Consider the following 20,777-nt stretch of genomic DNA (forward strand, 5'->3'; position numbering starts at 1 on the left):
CATTGAATAGCCAAAAAACTAAACCTGCAACACATGCAAAGGAGAGACATAGGCCTATTACAGCAACTAGCAAGCTAGTTAGCTAGCACACGGTATCGCCCCAGCCTCCCGCCTGCTGTGCTAACGGGAGGCGGGATTGACCAGTAGACAGTGTCCTTCACCCCTGTCTGTCGGGCACTGTTTTCCTGTAGTTCTGTTAACAACGGTGAGGGCAGGTGTTCGGCAGGCAGGCGCAAAGGACACTGTACCGGTGTCAGATAATAATTTAATTTCCTTTATGACCCACATTCAAAAGTGTTACAAGCATGAAGATGTCGTGCTCGGGGGGGGGACGTTCATGCAGGAACCAATGGGGTTCTCGAGGGGCGCCGTTCATACAGGAACCTCATGAAGATGCAGGAATGCCCACATGCAGGAACGCCCCGAATTGCGGGCTGCAGTTGCACACTGTTGATTCAGTTGTCAAAACGTAGGTTGGGACAAGAATGCATTGGCAGGCAAGCTGCAGAAGGACGAGCAGGCTACTATTCTCCATCGTTTATCAGTGCAATTTTCACGGCCAACTATCTGAAAGGTTTGAGAGGGTTAATCTAATGTTCCCTTGTTAGATTTTAGCTCATCTCGCTCTGGCTAGCATTAGTTGTTGATCTTGTTGATGTGCATAGGCAACTGAGGGAGAGAGCCTACCCTTTAATGGTTGTTTGATCAATAGGACTGCGAAGTTCCCAAATGTAAGAGGACTCCCGGGGTATTTACATATTTGCAGAATCCATTCATGTGAATTTTGTGTCTTTTGGCGAAAGCGTTCTAATTATCTAAAGTTGCGCTGTTGCTACTGCCTGTGAACACACAGTCCAGTTCAAAGTGAATGATGGCAGGCCCGTGTGGCAAATGGTTTATTTGTATATAGGCCTATTGTAGCTCTGATTTGGCTATGGCGCACCGGTCTGAGTAGACTCTGGTCCTGGACAAGACAGATGGTTTTATTTACTGCAGTGTCTATCATTTGTCCAAATGCATGGCCACTTTCCCACTATATTGCTATAGAATTTTCCCAAATGCCTTACTGTACGTCATTCCCAAACATTCTATGAATTTATGAAAACGTGAAAATGACCATATCTAATGTTGCGTGTCACAAAATGTATAAAAAGGTGTCATTCTTCCTGGGGGTGTATATGAAAATATACAGATTTCATGTTGCTAAACTGCTGTCAGATCCATTTTAAGTTGACTACCAGAGGATTATTATGGAGTGATTGAAGGGATTTCTAAGTGAGTGATTTGGTTGAAGTTGTTTGCACTGTCTGCTCTGCTCTCCTCACCTCATAGCACCATCACCCTCTCTTCCTGTGTGTGTTGCAGGGCAGTATGGGTAGCATTGCGTGCATCGCCTGGAAGGGAGACACTCTGGTTCTCGGTGATGTGGACGGGAACCTCAACTTCTGGGACCTCAAGGCCCGTCTCTCCAGGTAACAAGTCACGTACGTGTGTGCATTCGTCCGTGTATGTGTGCTTGAGTGTGTGTAGTACCTCTATGATTGTTCCAGGGGAATCCCTACTCACCGTGGTTGGGTGAAGAAGATCCGTTTTGCCCCTGGGAAAGGGAACCAGAAGCTACTGGTCATGTACACAGATGGGGCAGAAGTCTGGGACACCAAAGAGGTGAGAGTTCTTTCTCTCTATTTGTCCTTCCTCTCTTAATAGCAACTAAAGACATTCCGTGTAAATTTGATCAAGGTCCAAAACATCAAAAATAAGCTATGTGGCCAAATTCACACAGATTGTCCCACTAGGTAAAAGTTAGACTTTGTGTTCATTCGAAGTAAGGTGCCACACTAAATGATAGACTGAAGATCTGCACGTTGATTGACCTTTCTCCTTCATCCAAGGTCCTCCTCAGAAAGATTTCCCTTAGGCATCGTATACATTTTTGTCATTTAGCATGCACTCTTATCCAGAGCGACTTTTACAGTCAGTGCGTTCAACTAAGGTAAGAAACCACATATCATAGTCATTGCAAGTAAAACGCTTTCCTCAATAAAGCAGCTATCAGCAAAATCAGTGCTAGTAAAAGAAGAAAAGTGTTAGTGTTAGTAACAGAAAGCCACGTACAACTGGAAGGTGTTAGTATTTTATTATATATATATATATATTATGGGTGTTTCTAGGGGGTTCAACCAAGTTGCTCTTTGAAGAGATACATCCAGTTCATAGTGACCTTTTAGTCCGTTTGCTTGTATGGATCATTTCAGACAATTTGATTTTGGTGTAAAGGATAATTTCAGACTATCAGAGAATAGCACTCAGAAGGAGCCTTAAAGCTTTTCCACTGACACTTATACACACAAGGTTACAGCAGGATGGAGGCCCTTCACTGCTCTGTGCTGTGTCTACCTACAGCCTCCCTCCCCAGTCCCTACTCTAGCTGCTGTTCAAGATGTGTTTACCCCAGCAGTTCATAATGTGCCTAAAGATGAATTTAGGAGAAAATGAATCAAGACAGATTATCCAACGCAGTTGGTATGGATGCAATGAATTGTGAGTGCCCAGTGGTGCGGTGCTGCACGTAAGGAGAGATGGATCTCCTATGGGGGATTGCATGTGCACCAGCTGAGAGAGAAGCTGGAGAAGCTTTCACGCCCAGCAGCAGAGGCAGGCAAAGATGACGCGAGCGGGAGAGAGAGAAAGGATGGAGAAGAGGGAGAAATATAGGAGAGATCTCAGAAACACACCAGTGCTCTCTTGACAGCTGGGTCTCAGAGACTCCTACTCACACGAACGCTCACACACACAAAAGGAGACGCCAGAAAACTTCAAGATTAGTTCCGTGGGGGCTTGCCTTTTTCATTCTGCTACTGTTGACTTAAAGTCGATTTAGAGATCTGTCTGGACAATTTTTAGTTTCATTTTGACAGTTTGACAAGTTGGTTTGAGAACTACACTACCGGTCAAAAGTTTTAGAACACCTACTCATTCAAGGGTTTTTCTTTCTTTTTACTATTTAATACATTGTAGAACAATAGTGAAGACATCAAAACTATGAAATAACACATATGGAATCATGCAAGACCATGGTGCTTGCCTATGGAGCTGTGAGGGGAACGGCACCTCCGTACCTTCAGGCTCTGATCAGTCCCTACACCCAAACGAGGGCATTGCGTTCATCCACCTCTGGCCTGCTGGCTCCCCTTCCCCTGCTCAGCCCAGTCAAAACTGTTCGCTGCTCTGGCACCCCAATGGTGGAACAAGCTCCCTCACGACGCCAGGACAGCGGAGTCACTCACAGCGGAGTCACTCACCACCTTCCAGAGACATTTGAAACCCCACCTCTTTAAGGAATACCTGGGATAGGATAAAGTAATGTAGTAACCAACAAAGTGTTAAACAATGCCAAGAGTGTGCAAAGCTGTCATCAAGGCAAAGGGTGGCTATTTGAAGAATCTCAAATATAAAATCTATTTTGATTTGTTTAACACTTTCTTTGGTTGCTATATGATTCCATATGTGTTATTACATAGTTTTGATGTCTTCACTATTATTCTACAATGTAGAAAATAGTACAAATAAAGAAAGACCCTTGAATGAGTAGGTGTTCTAAAACTTTTGACCGGTAGTGTATGTAAACTTTTGATTTCCTATCACCTGTCAATCTAATCATTTTACATTTTAGTAATTTAGCAGAAGCCCTTATGCAGAGCGACTTACAGTTAGTGAGTACATACATTTTCATACTGGCCCCCTGTGGGAAACGAACCCACAACCCTGGCGTTGCAAGCGCCATGCTCTACCAACTGAGCTACAGGGGACTAATCCTAAATATGATTAAATTAACATCCAACCTCAAATCAATTGGAGCACATCATTTCTAAACCAATCATATAACCATGCCCCTCGCCCTGACCAATCAGAGCTTCTGTTGTGTAACCATGCTCCTCCTCCTGACCTCTGATCCCTGCAGGTGAGCATGGTGAGCAGCCTGCGGATTGGTCGGAACGTGAACTACCGTATCCTGGACATTGACTGGTGCACCTCGGACAAGGTGGTGTTAGCCTCTGACGACGGCTGCATCCGTGTGCTGGAGATGGCCATGAAGTCTGCCAGCTACAGGATGGATGAACAGGACCTGACTGGTGAGAGAGGGAAGGGAAGAGAACGGGCATATAGGCTTAGGAGAAGTAGAGCTGCGCCCGGATTCTCCACTCTTCTCCCGAAGTCCAGTCATGGATTTATAATCATTACATTGGTGAAATAATCGGCTAAATTGAGTTTTCAGCATTGTTAAATCCATAGTGTGCAAGTGCACACGTTGGGAGAAGGGTGGAGAATCAGGACGCGGTCTGGCACTGTCTCTGAGTACATTGGAGGAAGGAAATATTTACCGTATTTGATTGTGCATTGTCAAATTGTATTTCAAACTACTGATATAAATAATTGAGTGATGAACACTGAACATGTACAGTATTAGGGGTGTGTTATTAGCTGAAACACCAACCATTTCCTAATGCTCTTTTGACCTCTAACCCCCTCAGATCCTGTGTGGTGTCCGTACCTGCTGCTCCCCCGTGCTGCCCTCACCCTGAAGGCCTTCCTCCTGCTGCAGCCCTGGTCTGGCACCTTCACCATGGACATCACACAAGTGTACGTATCAGCTCTAATTGGGTCCCCCATTAACCTTCTTGAGTCAATTGAGCTAGAGATAACTGTTTTTTGCATGGGCTGTTTCTCAATCCACCACATCCGCTGATATTGGCCTTCAACATCTGCGGTAAAAGGTGGCAGAGCTACAGTGGTGTTTGTCAGACCATGACACATCCCGAAAGTCGTTCTTCTCACGGAAATGTCTGAATAGTTTGGCCTACGAACTATTATGACCCCTCTATGGAAAGGTCTCTCACGAACACGTTCATGCCAGTTGTTTTGCTCTAGAATGCCCACAAGCCTCACAAGACTCGCCTGAAGGTAGCACAGTACCAGTTAAAAACATGAAAAACATGAATGGAATTATAGTGCATTTGGAAAGCATGCAGACCCCTTGACTTTTTCCACATTTTGTTACGTAACAGCCTTATTCTAAAATGGAATAAATATTTTTTAGTTTCTCATCAGTCTACAAACAATAGCCTTTAAGGACAAAGCGAAAACAGATTTTTTGAAATGTTTGCAAATGTATAAAATAAAATAAAATGATACCTTATTTACATAAGTAATAAGACCTTTTGCTATGGGACTTGAAATTGAGCTCTGGTGCATCCTGTTTCCATTGATCATCCTTGAGATGTTTCTACAACTTGATTGGTGTCCACCTGTGGTAAATTCAATTGATTGGACATGATTTGGAAAGGCACACACCTGTCTATATAATGTCCCACAGTTGACAGTGCATGTCAGAGAAAAAAACAAGAATTGTCCGTAGAGCTCCGAGACAGGATTGTGTGGAGGCACAGATCTGGGGATGGGTACAAAAAATGTCTGCAGCATTGAAGGTACCCAAGAACACAGTGGCCTCCATCATTCTTCAATGGAAGAAGTTTAGAACCACCAAGACTCTTCCTATAGCTGGCCGCCCGGCGAACTGAGCAATTGGGGGAGAAGGGCCTTGGTCAGAGAGGTGACCAAGAACCAGATGGTCACTCTGACAGAGCTCCAGAGTTCCTCTGTGGAGATGGGAGAACCTTCCAGAAGGACAACCATCTCTGCAGCACTCCACCAATCAGGCCTTTATGGTAGAGTGGCCAGACGGAAAACACTCCTCAGTAAAAGGCACATGACAGCCCGCTTGGAGTTTGCCAAAAGTCACCTAAAGGACTCTCAGTCCATGAGAAACAGAATTCTCTGGTCTGATGAAACCAAGATTGATCTCTTTGGCCTGAATGCCATGCGTCACGTCTGGAGGAAACCTGGCACAATCCCTACAGTGAAGCATGGTGGTGGCAGCATCATGCTGTGGGGATGTTTTTCAGCAGCAGGGACTGGGAGACTAGTCAGGATCGAGGGAAGGACGAACAGCGCAAAGTACAGAGATCCTTGATGAAAACCTGCTCCAGAGTACTCAGGACCTCAGACTGGGTGAAGGTTCACCTTCCAACAAGACAACGACCCTAAGCACACAGCCAAGACAACACAGGAGTGGCTTCGGGGCAAGTCTCTGAATGTCCTTGAGTGGCCCAGCCAGAGCCCAGACTTGAACCCGATCGAACATCTCTGGAGAGACCTGAAAATAGCTGTGCAGCAACGCTCCTCATCCAACCTGACAGAGCTTGAAAGGATCTGCAGAGAACAATGGAAGAAACTCCCCAAATACAGGTGTGCCAAGCTTGTAGCGTCATACCCAAGAAGACTCAAGGTTGTAATCGCTGCCAAAGGTGCTTCGACAAAGTACTGAGTAAAGGGTCTGTATACTTATCATTGTCATTATGAGGTGTTGTGTATAGAATGATGAGGGGAAAAAACGATTTAATCAATTTTAGAATAAGGCTGGAACGTAACAACATGTGGAAAAAGTCAAGGGGTCTGAATACTTTCCGAATGCGCTGTATATATGGAAGTAGTGCCTAAAAAAAAGGGACTAAATAATAGGGGTGTTGTGATCTCGTCGTATTCATAATCATTTCCATTTTATCACACTTGATACTTGTAATCAGATTTACTCATGATTAGAAAACCAGGAAGTGCGCTTTAAATGCAGATAAAGCCTATACCTCAAGTCCGCATTACTGCGCTATCACTGAGTGCATCTCAGAGCGCATCGTTATGTTCCTTCACTCATTCACACGCATTGTTAAATGACCCCGACAGATGAAAATGCACATGATTTACTTACTTAGTGCTATTCAGTTATCAACGAAATAGGCTAATAAATAGCTTAATGCATGGCTGGCTACTACTGCCTGCATTTATTCCAGACACAGATTTAGATGAGGGTAAGGTGATTCGCTTGCCCCATATATTGTTTCACTTTCGAGAGGAGCAAAAATGTTCTCTCCCGACACTTATGCCAAAACATTTACTTACAGTCAAAATAAACAATCTACATTATTTTCTAATGATCTGTCGCTCTGTAAACATGCCAGAGCGAGAATAAATTATAATAGCAATCAAGCATGGGCTTGGATCACGACATAAAGACAGAAGTTATCAGCGTTTCTTATTTTACCAGTTGACTGAGAACACATTCTCTTTTACAGAAATAGTTACAGGGGAGATGAATGAGCCAATTAGAAGCTGGGCAGTGGAGGCTCCTCAGAGGAAGAAGGGGAGGACCATCCTCCTCAGTGAATTTCATGAAAATAAAAATAGTGAAACATTAAAGTTATCCTTTTTAGATAAAACTATACTAAATATATTCATGTCACCAAATAATTGATTAAAACACTGTTTTGCATTGAAAGTCTACAGTAGCCTCAGCAGCGCTCTGTAGGGTAGCACCATGGTGTAGCCGGAAGACAGCTAACTTCTGTCCTCCTCTGGGTACATTGACTTCAATTCAAAACCTAGGAGGCTCATGGTTCTCACCCCCTTCCATAGACTTACACAGTAATTATGACAACTTCCGGAGGACGTACTCCAACCTATCAGAGCTCTTGAAGCATGAACTGACATGTTGTCCACCCAATCAAAGGATCAGAGAATGAATCTAGCCACTGAAAGCATAAGCTACAGCTAGCTAGCACTGCAGTGCATAAAATGTGGTGAGTAGTTGACTCAAAGAGAAAGTCAATAGTCGAACAGTTTTGAACAAATTAATTTCTTCCAAAATTAAGGTGAAGCAAGAGAGAGAGCGACAGCGAGCTGTATTTCTTTTTACTTTCACTTTCACTTAGCTAGTGAATGCAGCCAGCTAGTTTAGCCTTCTCAAACACCCGGCTCAAACAGAGAGGGATGCTATGTTAGCTAGCTGGCTATGTCTATCCAACACTGTACCTCTTCCAAGTCAAGGTAAGCTTTTGGTTTTATTAATTTATTGGCACCGGAGCCAATAACTGCTAAACTGCTTTCTGACTGTACACTGTACTGCATGATTGTAGCGGGTTTACTAACGTGTTAGTTCTAGTATGTTGACTATGATGTGACAACGATGTAGGCTGTGTGTAGTGACAACGATGTAGGCTGTGTGTAGCGGTTAGTGGTCATGATATGAAGGTTTGGTTTGGAAAGGTTTTTTCGCCTGGTCACAGACAGCTGTGTTTTGCACTGAAGTCCACAAGTGAAGGGGAAAAGTGAGAGGAGGAGAGCGCGTAGATAGTTGCGAGAAGGAATTATATATGTACAACATGCAAAGTGATCATGCTGTTTTTATGTGGCTGCTATGAAGGTGAACTGTGTTTGAGTGTGATCAGGGGTGTATTCATTTAGCCGATTCTGTTGAAAAATGTTTCTTAAACGGAAGCAAACGGAACAAAACTTGGATAAACATATACTATATATTCAAAAGTATGTGGACACCCCTGCAAATTAGTGGATTTGGCTATTTCAGCCAAACCTGTTGCTGACAGGTGTATAAAATCTAACACACAGCCATGCAATCTCCGTAGACAAACATTGACAGTAGAATAGCCTTACTGAAGAGCTCAGTGACTTTCAACGTGGCACCATCATCGGATGCCACCTTTCCAACAAGCGAGGTCCATACAGAAATGGTTTGTCGAGATCGGTGTGGAAGAACTTGACTGGACTGCACAGAGTCCTGACCTCAACCCCATCGAACACCTTGGGGATGAATTGGAACGCCGACTGCCTAATTGCCCAACATAAGTTCCCGACCTCACTAATGCTCGTGGCTGAATGGAAGCAAGTCCCCGCAGCAATGTTCCACCATCTAGTGGAAAGCCTTCCCAGAAGAGTGGAGGTTGTTATAGCAGCAAAGGGGGGACCAACTCCATATTAATGCCAATGATTTTGATTTTTGTCATGTAGTGTACCTGAATTTGTCCAATAGAATTTCTAATTTGTAACTGTTGGACTAATGATTACACCCTAGATCAGCTAGATGCAGGCAAGTGTGCAAGGCAGTATTGAATGTCTCACTGTCTGTCACCTTGATTACTAAATTCTCTCCACCTGTGCACCTACGTTGTAAACGTTAATTCATAGGCTAGGTTGTAACATAGAAGATGGCGCCGACAGACATGGCAGCTCTGCTTCTAGCTCCTAAGCAACTTTTTACATTATTAGCCCAGAAGGATTTTTGTGTTATTACATTCAGCTGGAAATAACTTTTGGATATCAGAACAAAGGGAAAACCAGCCACGTCGCGGACACCGACATCTTGCTCCTGGACAAGCTAAACACCTTCTTCACCCACTTTGAGGATAACACAGTGCCACCGACGCGTGCCACTCCCGACGACTGTGGGCTCTCGTTCTCCGTGGCCAACGTGAGTGAGACATTTAAGCATGTTAACCCTCTCAAGGCTGCCGGCCCAGACGGCATCCCTAGCCGCGTCCTCAGAGCATTCGCAGACTAGCTGGCTGGAGTGTTTACAGACATATTCAATCTCTCCCTATCCCAGTCTGCTGTCCCCACTTGCTTCAAGATGTCCACAATTGTTCCTGTACCAAAGAAAGCAAAGGTAACTGAACTAAATGACTATCGCCCCGTAGCACTATCTTCTGTCATCATGAAGCGCTTTCAGAGGCTAGTTAACGATCATTTTACCTCCACCTTAGCTGACACCCTAGACTCACTTCAATTTGCATATGGTCCCAATAGATCCACAGACGATGCTATCGCCATCGCACTGCACACTGCCTTATCCCATCTGGACAAGAGGAATACCTATGTAAGAATGTTGTTCATTGACTACAGCTCAGCCTTCAACACCATAGTAGCCTCCAAGCTCATCATTAAGCTCGGGGCCCTGGATCTGAACCCTGCCCTCTGCAACTGGGTCTTGGTCTTCCTGACTTGCCGCCCCCAGGTGGTGAAGGTAGAAAACAACACTTCCACTATGCTGATCCTCTACACAGGAGCCACACAAGGGTGCGTGCTCAGCCCCTCCTGTACTCCCTGTTCACCCATGACTCTGTGGCCATGCACGCCTCCCAACTCAATCATCAAGTTTGCAGATGACACAACAGTAGTAGGCCTGATTACCAACAATGATGAGATAGCCTACAGGGAGGAGATGAGGGCCCTGGCAGAGTGGTGCCAGAAAAATAACCTCTTCCTCAACGTCAACAAAACAAAGGAGCTGATAGTGAACTTCAGGAGACAACAGAGGGAGCATATCCACATCGACAGGGCCACAGTGGAGAAGTTGAAAAGCTTCAAGTTCCTCGGCGTACACGTCACTGACAATCTGAAATGGTCCACCCACACAGACCGTGTGGTGAAGAAGGCACAACAGAGCCTCTTCATCCTCAGGAGGCAGAAGAAATTTGGCTTGGCCCCTAAGACCCTCACAAACGTTTATAGATGCACCATTGAGAGCATCCTGTCGGGCCCAACGCATCACCAGGAAGGCCAAAAAGATCATCAAGGGCCTCATCCACCCGAGCCACGGCCTGTTCAACCCACTATCATCCAGAAGGCGAGGTCAGCACAGGTGCATCAAAGCTGGGACTGAGAGACTGAAAAACAGCTTCTATCTCAAGGCCATCTGACTGTTAAATAGCCTGCCTCCACCCAGTACCCTGCCCTGACCTTAGTCACTGTCACTAGCAAGCTTTTCTAGTTTGAGAAACGGACGCTTCACAGGTCCTCAACTGGTAGCTTCATTAAATAGTACCCTCAAAACACCAGTCTCAACGTCAACAGTGAAGAAGCGACTCCGGGATGCTGACCGTCTAGGCAGAGTTGCAAAGAAAAAGCCATATCTCAGGCTGCCCATCTTAATGTTTTCTTTTTATTGGCCAGTCTGAGATATGGCTTTTTCTTTGCAACTATATTACTTTTAGATTTGTGTGAATTGTTAGATATTAATGCACTGTTGGAGCTAGGAACAGAAGGATTTCGCTACACCCGCAATAACATCTGCTAAATATGTGTATACGACCAATAACATTTTTATTTGAACAACCTCATGATGAGCACAGGGAAAATTTGAGTGTCATGTAGTAGCCCTAACCTATCGATGTTGCATTGAGCTGGGTGAATAGAATATGAATGACTGTGATCCAATATGCTGTAATAGAAATAAGGCCATGATCATAATTTTTTTTTAATCATCCTCCTTCATTTTACACGACACCGATCGCCACTGAAGCTGGGAATGATTAGGTGGCCACAATGGTATGAGGGCCAGATTGGGAATTTAGCCAGGACACCGGGGTTAACACCCCTACTCAAATATACGGACAGACAAAGTATGCCTTCTTAACAGCGCCAAGTAGACCGACAAAAACAACCATATGGCCTCAGCAAAGTTGACAGGACATAACTATACTGAGCAAAAATATAAAAGCAACATGCAACAATATTAACGATTTTACTGAGTTACAGTTCATATAAGGAAATCAGTCAATTTAAATAAATAAATTAGGCCCTAATCTATGGATTTCACATGACTGGGCAGGGGCGCAGACATCGGTGGTCCTGGGAGGGCATATGCCCACCCACTTGGGAGCTAGGCCCAGCCAATCAGAATTAGTTTTTCCCTAAAAAGGGCTTGATTACAGATATAAATACTCCTCCGTTTCATCAGCTGTCCGGGTGGCTGGTCTCAGACGATCCCGCAGGTGAAGAAGCCGGATGTGGAGGTCCTGGGCTGGTGTGGTTACACGTGGTCTGCGGTTGTGATGCCAGTTGGACGTGCTGCTAAATTCTCTAAAACGACGTTGGAGGTGGCTTATGGTAGAGAAATGAACAATTACATTTTCTGGCAACAGCTCTGGTGGACATTCCTGCAGTCAGCATGCTAATTGCACGCTCACTCAAAGCATGACATTTTAGAGTGGCCTTTTATTGTCCCCATCACAATGTGCACCTGTGGAATGATCATGCTGTTTAATTAGCTTCTTGATATGCCACAACTGTCAAGTGGATGGATTATCTTGGCAAAGGAGAAATGCTCACTAACAAATGTGTGTACCAAATCTGAGAGAAATAAGCCTTTTGTGCCAATGGAACAATTCTGGGATCTTTTATTTCAGCTCATGAAACATTTGACCAACACTTTACATGTTGCGTTTATATTTTTTGTTCAGTATAGATTGAAAAACAATAACTAGCTATGAATTCTGATTCATACACGATGTTTGGAGAAGGGGAGACTTGTTCCCTGAGACGTATGGCTATAAGGTGAATGCACCTATTTGTAAGTCGCTCTGGATAAGAGCGTCTGCTAAATGACGTAAATGTGTCTGTCTGTGTGGGGAAACAGTTTGTTCTAATCCAATCTGTGCAGCAGGCTCAACCAATATACACACCCTTTTCTTTACAGACAAAATAACTAACCAATAGTTGTTTAGAGCACATGGCGCTTCCCACTGTTTGAGTGAAAGAGATGTCAGCTGAAAATAATATTTTTTATGATCACTGATAATGGGGGAAAAATACTTGTCATAATCGTATTCGAAAAAATTCTCCATATCCATTAATACTAGTTTTGTCCGAGTACTCGGCACACCACTTCTAAATATATGTCAGAAAAAATAAAACATGGTTTCCTGTTCTTTCTTATATCTTTAAGCTATAGGACAGACACTTCAAAACAAACTTCCTTTAGATACATGTTTTTGACTATCTGTTTTTCCATGTATGAATCTGTTATTCAATGCGTTTCTATGGGCTAATAGCAGTAAGGCCAATTTCAATGTTCCTGGTGTAACTCGGACAGCACTACAGAGAGACAGGACGGACAGCTGATCGTCCTCACAGTGGCAGACCACGTGTAACAACACCTGCACAGGATCGGTACATCCGAACATCACACCTGCGGGACAGGTACAGGATGGCAACAACAACTGTCCGAGTTACACCAGGAACACTCAATCCCTCCATCAGTGCTCAGACTGTCCGCAATAGGCTGAGAGAGGCTGGACTGAGGGCTTGTAGGCCTGTTGTAAGGCAGGTCCTCACCAGACATCACCGGCAACAACATCGCCTATGGGCACAAACCCACGGTCGCTGGACCAGACAGGACTGGCAAAAAGTGCTCTTCACTGACGTCACGGTTTTGTCTCACCAGGGGTGATGGTCGGATTCACGTTTATCGTCGAAGGAATGAGCGTTACACCAAGGCCTGTACTCTGGAGCGGGATCGATTTGGAGGTGGAGGGTCCGTCATGGTCTGGGGCGGTGTGTCACAGCATCATTGGACTGAACTTGTTGTCATTGCAGGCAAACTCAACGCTGTGCGTTACAAGGAAGACATCCTCCTCCCTCATGTGGTACCCTTCCTGCAGGCTCATCCTGACATGACCCTCCATCATGACAATGCCACCAGCCATACTGCTTGTTCTGTGCGTGATTTCCTGCAAGACAGGAATGTCAGTGTTCTGCCATGGCCAGCGAAGAGCCCGGATCTCAATCCCATTGAGCACGTCTGGGACCTGTTGGATCGGAGGGTAGGGCTAGGGCCATTCCCCCCAGAAATGTCCTGGAACTTGCAGGTGCCTTGGTGGAAGAGTGGGGTAACATCTCATAGCAAGAACTGGCAAATCTGGTGCAGTCCATGAGGAGGAGATGCACTGCCGTACTTAATGCAGCTGGTGGCCACACCAGATACTGACTGTTACTTTTGATTTTGACCCCCCCTTTGTTCAAGGACACATTATTCAATTTCTGTTAATCACATGTCTTTGGAACTTGTTCAGTTTATGTCTGTTGTTGAATATTGTTATGTTCATACAAATATTTACACATGTTAGGTTTGCTGAAAATAGTTTATCCCCCAGGGTGTCACCTGAAAATGGGTCTCCTAGTCAACTGTTACACAATTTCACACATCTCCCACGGTGTCACCTCTAGATCGGTCCCCCCAGTAAACTGTTACACATCCCCAGGGTGTCATCTCCAAATGGGTCCTCTATTAAACTATTACATATTCTTCCAGGGTGTCGCCTCTGTCCTGTATTTAAAACTTCTATGAGGATCCTATTGCTAAATCAATTGTGTTTTCAAGAACACTTGTGTTCTACCATTTAAATACCTGAGTTTTATTTCCTTATTTAAGTATAGACTTTTTAGCTGTGGTGTGAACAATGCAATGGCATGAACATGGGTCACCATGGAGTTTCAGACAGACACATCGGCGTGTATGACGGCTTAACGCTCACCTCAACTCTGCTCTTTTGAGTTGTCAGGGTTCTAATTATGTATCTTGATGCTGAGCCATCATGCCCCCTTTGGCTCCCTCACCTATGCAAAGTATACTATAAAATATATTAATATATTTACAAATATCATAATATTCATTAAATACAGCCCGTCTGGGAAATGATAACAGTTGGGCTATTAGCAGCTCTGTATGTATGTGGCTGGATGACATCCCAAAGTCTCCATATCCATATTGCTGATTATTTAACTTCACATTCACTCTGGGTGTACAGGTCTGAGGTTCTATATCAATCTGACCCCAGGACAGTTTTAATATGATAAACATTATGTGAACTGCACAGCTCATAGAGATCCTATTAAATTACTTATTCTACTATTCTAATTGCTAATTTAATACAGCCATCCTAATTGTGTCTGGTCTGGGACCATATTCACAAAGTGTCTCAGAATAGAAATGCTGATTTAGGACAAGTATTGCCTTTTAGATCATAATAAGATATGGATAGTGTGGACTTGATCCTAGATCAGCACTCCTATTCTGAGACATGTTGTAAATATTGGCCCTGTTCTCTCTTTCTCTGTAGGGATTACATTGAAAAATATGAGATTAAGGGCCTGATCCAGGAACAGCTCAACTCCATGTCCAAGTGAGTGATCGCTCTTCAACACACACACACACACACACAAATGTCAACGCTACTATTTAAAGCATTGTCAAAAATAACGACAACCTTATTTTTTCACACATCATGAGGTGACAGCAACATTTGGTGTCAGCATGTCTGTCACACACACATGCACTCGCATCGTCTGTGTGAGGAGCAAATGTAAGACATCCAGATTGCGCAGCAGTGGAAGCCAGGTTTCCTGGTATTCTTTTTGTCTGGATGTCCTGCGGAGTTGTTTGTGTGTGTGTTAGTTTGTGATTGTATCTTTGTGTGTGCGTCAGTGTCAGTCTGTGGTTGCTCTTAGTTAACAGCCTGAGAAGCCTAATCTGTGTCTGTGTCTGTCTGTGCGTGTCGTTGTGTTGTGATTCTGTGCTCCCTGATTGGCTCCCCAGTGACATGAAGAGCGTCCTGCTTGATCCCGAGCTCAACCTGCTGCAACGCTGCCTCCTTGTGTCTCGGTGAGTGAGGGAGGGAGTGGGCATCACTGCAAAAAACTTGTCCTGTTCTCCCATCTTCCTGTCCCTGTCTACATATCCACACTAGCATACTGCTTATTATGAAGCAATTTATTGGGTACACAGCCTGTATTCTAAGTGGTGGGCTAGTATGAACATTGTAAGTAGCCTTGCTGTCCCCTCAAAACACACCCCACACCCCTCCTTATGCTCTGGGGTGAAGTTTAGTCTAGGTACAGATCTAGGATCAGCTTGCCTTCCCCTAATCCTAACCTTAACCATTAGTGTGGGAAATTCAAAACTGACCCAAGATCAGCATCTAGGGGCAACTTCACCGTACACCCCTCAGCACTGGTTGGCACTATTTTTATTTGTCCCTCTGCAGGTTATTATAATTGGGCATTGAATTGTGAGTCTTATGCCTCCAGAGATATGACAAGGGAAATATGTTAGTAGTATAAAACAAGAGTAAAATATGAACACTAGAAAAAACACGTGACCAACCTTGACTTTAGTGCTTATTTGACACACACAGAGGTCTATAGAGCCTGTCTGCATTCCTGATTTTTGTAACGGTTACCTGTGTATTTGTATTTAGTAAGGATCCCCATTAGCTGCTGCCAAGGCTACTTTTCCTGCTGTCCAGCAACATTAAGGCTGTTATATACAGTTTAAAATATTACATGACATTACATTTCATAACAATTTTCACGATACATTGTGTTCCCTCAGGCCACTACTCTACTGTCACATATCTACAATCTAAAATCCATGTGTACGTGTGTGTAGAGTGCATGTCTTATCATGTGTATGTGTGTCTATGCCTGTGCGTGTCTTCACAGTCCCTGCGGTTCGATAAAGTGTGTTTTTATCAGTATTTTAAATCTGATTCTACTGCTTGCATCAGGTACCTGATGTGGAATAGAGTTCCATGTAGCCATGGCTCTATGTAGTACTGTGCGCCTCCCATAGTCTATTCTTGACTTGGGGATTGTGACGAGACCTTTGGTGGGATGTCTTGTGGGGTATGCATGGGTGTCCGAGCTGTGTGCTAGTAGTTTAAACAGACACCTTTGTGCATTCAGCATGACAACTTCTTACAAAAACAAGTAGTGATGAAGTAAATCTCTCCTCTACTTTGAGCCATGAGAGATTTACAGTGCATTCGGAAAGTATTCAGACCACTTGACTTTTTCCACATTTGTTACGTTACAGCCTGATTCTAAAATGGGTTAAAAACATGTTTTCCCTCATCAATCTGCACACAACACCCCATAATGACAAAGTGAAAACAGGTTTTTAGACATCTTGCAAATTAATACAAAATAAAAAACAGATACTTTATTTACGTAAGGATTCAGACCCTTTGCTATGATTGGAGTCCAACTTGATTGGAGTCCACCTGTGGTAAATTCAATTGATTGGACATGATTTGGAAAGGCACACACATGTCTAAAGTGAGGGGAAAAAAGTATTTGATCCCATGCTGATTTTGTACGTTTGCCCACTGACAAAGACATGATCAGTCTATAATTTTAATGGTAGGTTTATTTGAACAGTGAGAGACAGAATAACAAAAAAAATCCAGACAAATGCATGTCAAAAATGTTATAAATTGATTTGCATTTTAATGAGGGACATAAGTATTTGACCTCTCTGCAAAACATGACTTAGTACTTGGTGGCAAAACCCTTGTTGGCAATCACAGAGGTCAGACATTTCTTGTAGTTGGCCACCAGGTTTGCACACATCTCAGGAGGGATTTTGTCCCATTCCTCTTTGCAGATCTTCTCCAAGTCATTAATGTTTCGAAGCTGACGTTTGGCAACTCGAACCTTCAGCTCCCTCCACAGATTTTCTATGGGATTAAGGTCTGGAGAATGGCTAGGCCACTCCAGGACCTTAATGTGTTTCTTCTTGAGCCACTCCTTTGTTGCCTTGGCCGTGTGTTTTGGGTCACTGTCATGCTGGAATACCCATCCACGACCCATTTTCAATGCCCTGGCTGAGGGAAGGAGGTTCTCACCCAAGATTTGACGGTACATGGCCCCGTCCATCGTCCCTTTGATGTGGTGAAGTTGTCCTGTCACCTTAGCAGAAAAACACCCCTAAAGCATAATGTTTCCACCTCCATGTTTGACGGTGGGGATAGTGTTCTTGGGGTCATAGGCAGCATTCCTCCTCCTCCAAACATGGCGAGTTAAGTTGATGGCAAAGAGCTCGATTTTGGTCTCGTCTGACCACAACACTTTCACCCAGTGCTCCTCTGAATCATTCAGATGTTCATTGGCAAACTTCAGACAGGCCTGTATATGTGCTATCTTGAGCAGGGGGACCTTGCGGGCGCTGCAGGATTTCAGTCCTTCACGGCGTAGTGTGTTACCAATTGTTTTCTTGGTGACTATGGTCCCAGCTGCCTTGAGATCATTGACAAGATCCTCCCGTGTAGTTCTGGGCTGATTCCTCACCGTTCTCATGATCATTGCAACTCCACGAGGTGAGATCTTGCATGGAGCCCCAGACCGAGGGAGATTGACAGTTATTTTGTGTTTCTTCCATTTGCGAATAATCGCACCAACTGTTGTCACCTTCTCACCAAGCTGCTTTGTGATGGTCTTGTAGCCCATTTCAGCCTTGTGTAGGTCTACAATCTTGTCCCTGACATCCTTGGAGAGCTCTTTGGTCTTGGCCATGGTGGAGAGTTTGGAATCTGATTGATTGATTGATTGCTTCTGTGGACAGGTGTCTTTTATACAGGTAACAAGCTGAGATTAGGAGCACTCCCTTTAAGAGTGTGCTCCTAATCTCAGCTCGTTACCTTTATAAAAGACACCTGGGAGCCAGAAATCTTTCTGATTGAGAGGGGGTCAAGTACTTATTTCCCTCATTAAAATGCAAATAAATTTATAACATTTTTGACATGCATTTTTCTGGATTTTTTTTGTTATTCTGTCTCTCACTGTTCAAATAAACCTACCATTAAAAGTATAGACTGATCATGTCTTTGTCAGTGGGAAAACGTACAAACTCAGCAGGGGATCAAATACTTTTTTCCCTCACTGTATATGTAAGGTCCCACAGTTGACAGTGCATGTCAGAGAAAAAACCAAGCCATGAGGTCGAATGAATTGTCCATAGAGCTCCAAGACAGGATTGTGTTGAGGCACAGATCTGGGGAAGGGGACCAAAAAATGTCTGCAGCATTGAAGGTCCCCAAGAACACAGTGTAGCCTCCATCATTCTTAAATGGAAGAAGTTTAGAACCACCAAGACTCTTCCTAGAGCTGGCCGCCCGGCTAAACTGAGCAATTGGGGGAGAAGGGCCTTGGTCAGGGAGGTGAACAAGAACCTGATGGTCACTCTGACAGAGCTCCAGACTTCCTCTGTGGAGATGGGAGAACCTTCCAGAAGGACGACCATCTCTGCAGCACTCCACCAATCAGGCCTTTATGGTAGAGTTGCCAGACGGAAGCCACTCCTCAGTAAAAGGCACATGACAGCCCGCTTGGAGTTTTCCAAAAGGCACCTAAAGGACTCTCAGACCATGAGAAACACGATTCCTTGGTCTGATGAAACCAAGATTGAACTCTTTGGCCTGATGCCAAGTGTCATGTCTTGTGGAAACCTGGCACCATCACTACGGTGAAGCGTGGTGACAGCAGCAGGGACTGGGAGACTATTCAGGAATGAGGGAAAGATGAACAGTGCAAAGTACAGAGTTCCTTGATAAAAACCTGCTCCAGAGCGCTCAGGACCTCAGACTGGGGCGAAGGTTCACCTTCCAACAGGACAACGACCCTAAGTGCACAGCCAAGACAACGCAGGAGTGGCTTCAGGGCAAGTCTCTGAATGTCCTTGAGTGGCCCAGCCAGAGCCCAGACTTGAACCCGATCGAACATCTCTGGAGAGACATGAAAATAGCTGTGCAGCAACGCTCCCCATCCAACCTGACAGAGCTTGAGAGGATCTGCAGAGAAGAATGGGAGAAACTCCAGAAATAAAGGTGTGCCAAGCTTGTAGCGTAATACACAAGAAGACTCGAGGCTGTAATCGCTGGCAAAGGTGCTTCAACAAAGTACTGAGTAAAGGGTCTGAATACTTTTGTAAATGTGATATTTCGGTTTAATGTATTTTGATAAATTTGCAAAATAATCGAAAAACCTGCTTTGTCGTTATGGGATATTGTGTGTTGATTGATGAGGGAAAAACAATTTAATGCATTTTAGAATAAGGCTGTAATGTAACAAAATGTGGAAAACGTCAAGGTGTCTGAATCCTTTCCGAATGCACTGTACATACATATTATTAATGTTACCTCTCCGTCTACATTTAAGGGCTAGCCGTGCTAACCTGTTCTGAGCCAATTGTAATTTTCCGAGGTCCCTCTTTGTGGCAACTGACCATATGACTGAACAGTAGTCCAGGTGCGACAAAACTAGAGTCTATATGACCTGCCTCATTGATAGTGTTGTTAAAAAGGCAGAAAAGCGCTTTATTATGAACAGACTTCTCCCCATCTTAGCTACGGTTTTATCAACATGTTTTGTCCATGACAGTTTACAATCCAGGGTTACACCAAGCAGTTTACTCACCTCAACTTGCTCAATTTCAACATTATTTATTACAAGGTTTAGTTGAGGGTTTAGAGTTTAGTGAATGATTTGACCTAAAGGCAATGTTTTTAGTTTTTGAAATATTTAGGAATAACTTATCTTTGCCACCCATTCTGAAACAAACTGCAGCTCTTTGTTAAGTGTTGCTGTGATTTCACTCGCTGTAGTAACTGATGTGTATAGTGTTGAGTTATCGGCATACATAGACACACTGGCTTTACTCAAGGCCAGTGGCATGTCATTAGTAAAGATTGGAAAAATGTAAGGGGCCTAAACAGCTGCCCTGGGGAATTATGTTGGAGAGGCTTCTGTTAAAGAACACCCTCTGTGTTCTGTTAAACAGGTAACTCTTTATCCACAAAGCCATAACACATATGTTTTTCCATCTGTGGACTATGATCGATAATGTCAAAGCCACACTGAAGTCTAACAAAACAGCTCCCACATTATTTTTAGCATTTTCTCTCAGCCAATCATCAGTCATTTGTGTAAGTGCTGTGCTTGTTGAGCATTCTTCCCTATAAGCATGCTGAAAGTCTGTTGTCAATTTGTTTATAGTAAAATAGCATTGTATCTGGTCAAACACAATTTTTTCCAAAGGTTTATAAAGGGTTGGTAACAGGCTGAATGGTCGGCTATTTGAGCCAGTAAAGGGGGCTTTACTATTCTTGGGTTGCGGAATTACTTTTGTTTCCCTCCAGGCCTGTGGGCACACACTTTCTAGTAGGCAAATAGGAGTGGCAATATCGTCCGCTATTATCCTCAGTAATTTTCCCTCCAAGTCGTCAGACCCCGGTGGCTTGTCATAGTCATATTTTTCA

General features: G+C 44.0%; 1 protein-coding gene across 1 annotated transcript in view; it reads left to right on the forward strand.

Annotated features, from left to right (window-relative positions):
- The window catches only part of wdr11 (WD repeat domain 11), a 190,937-nt gene that overhangs the window by 143,774 nt on the left and 26,386 nt on the right, over positions 1 to 20,777 (forward strand). Inside the window, exons 17-22 of the mRNA XM_041867113.2 lie at positions 1,366 to 1,472; positions 1,551 to 1,665; positions 3,962 to 4,133; positions 4,533 to 4,641; positions 14,805 to 14,867; positions 15,281 to 15,346. Of these exons, the coding sequence (XP_041723047.2) occupies positions 1,366 to 1,472; positions 1,551 to 1,665; positions 3,962 to 4,133; positions 4,533 to 4,641; positions 14,805 to 14,867; positions 15,281 to 15,346 (632 nt within the window). The remainder of the gene's footprint in view (positions 1 to 1,365; positions 1,473 to 1,550; positions 1,666 to 3,961; positions 4,134 to 4,532; positions 4,642 to 14,804; positions 14,868 to 15,280; positions 15,347 to 20,777) is intronic.

Source organism: Coregonus clupeaformis, chromosome 37 (assembly GCF_020615455.1).
Source record: "Coregonus clupeaformis isolate EN_2021a chromosome 37, ASM2061545v1, whole genome shotgun sequence".
Lineage (NCBI taxonomy): Eukaryota > Metazoa > Chordata > Actinopteri > Salmoniformes > Salmonidae > Coregonus > Coregonus clupeaformis.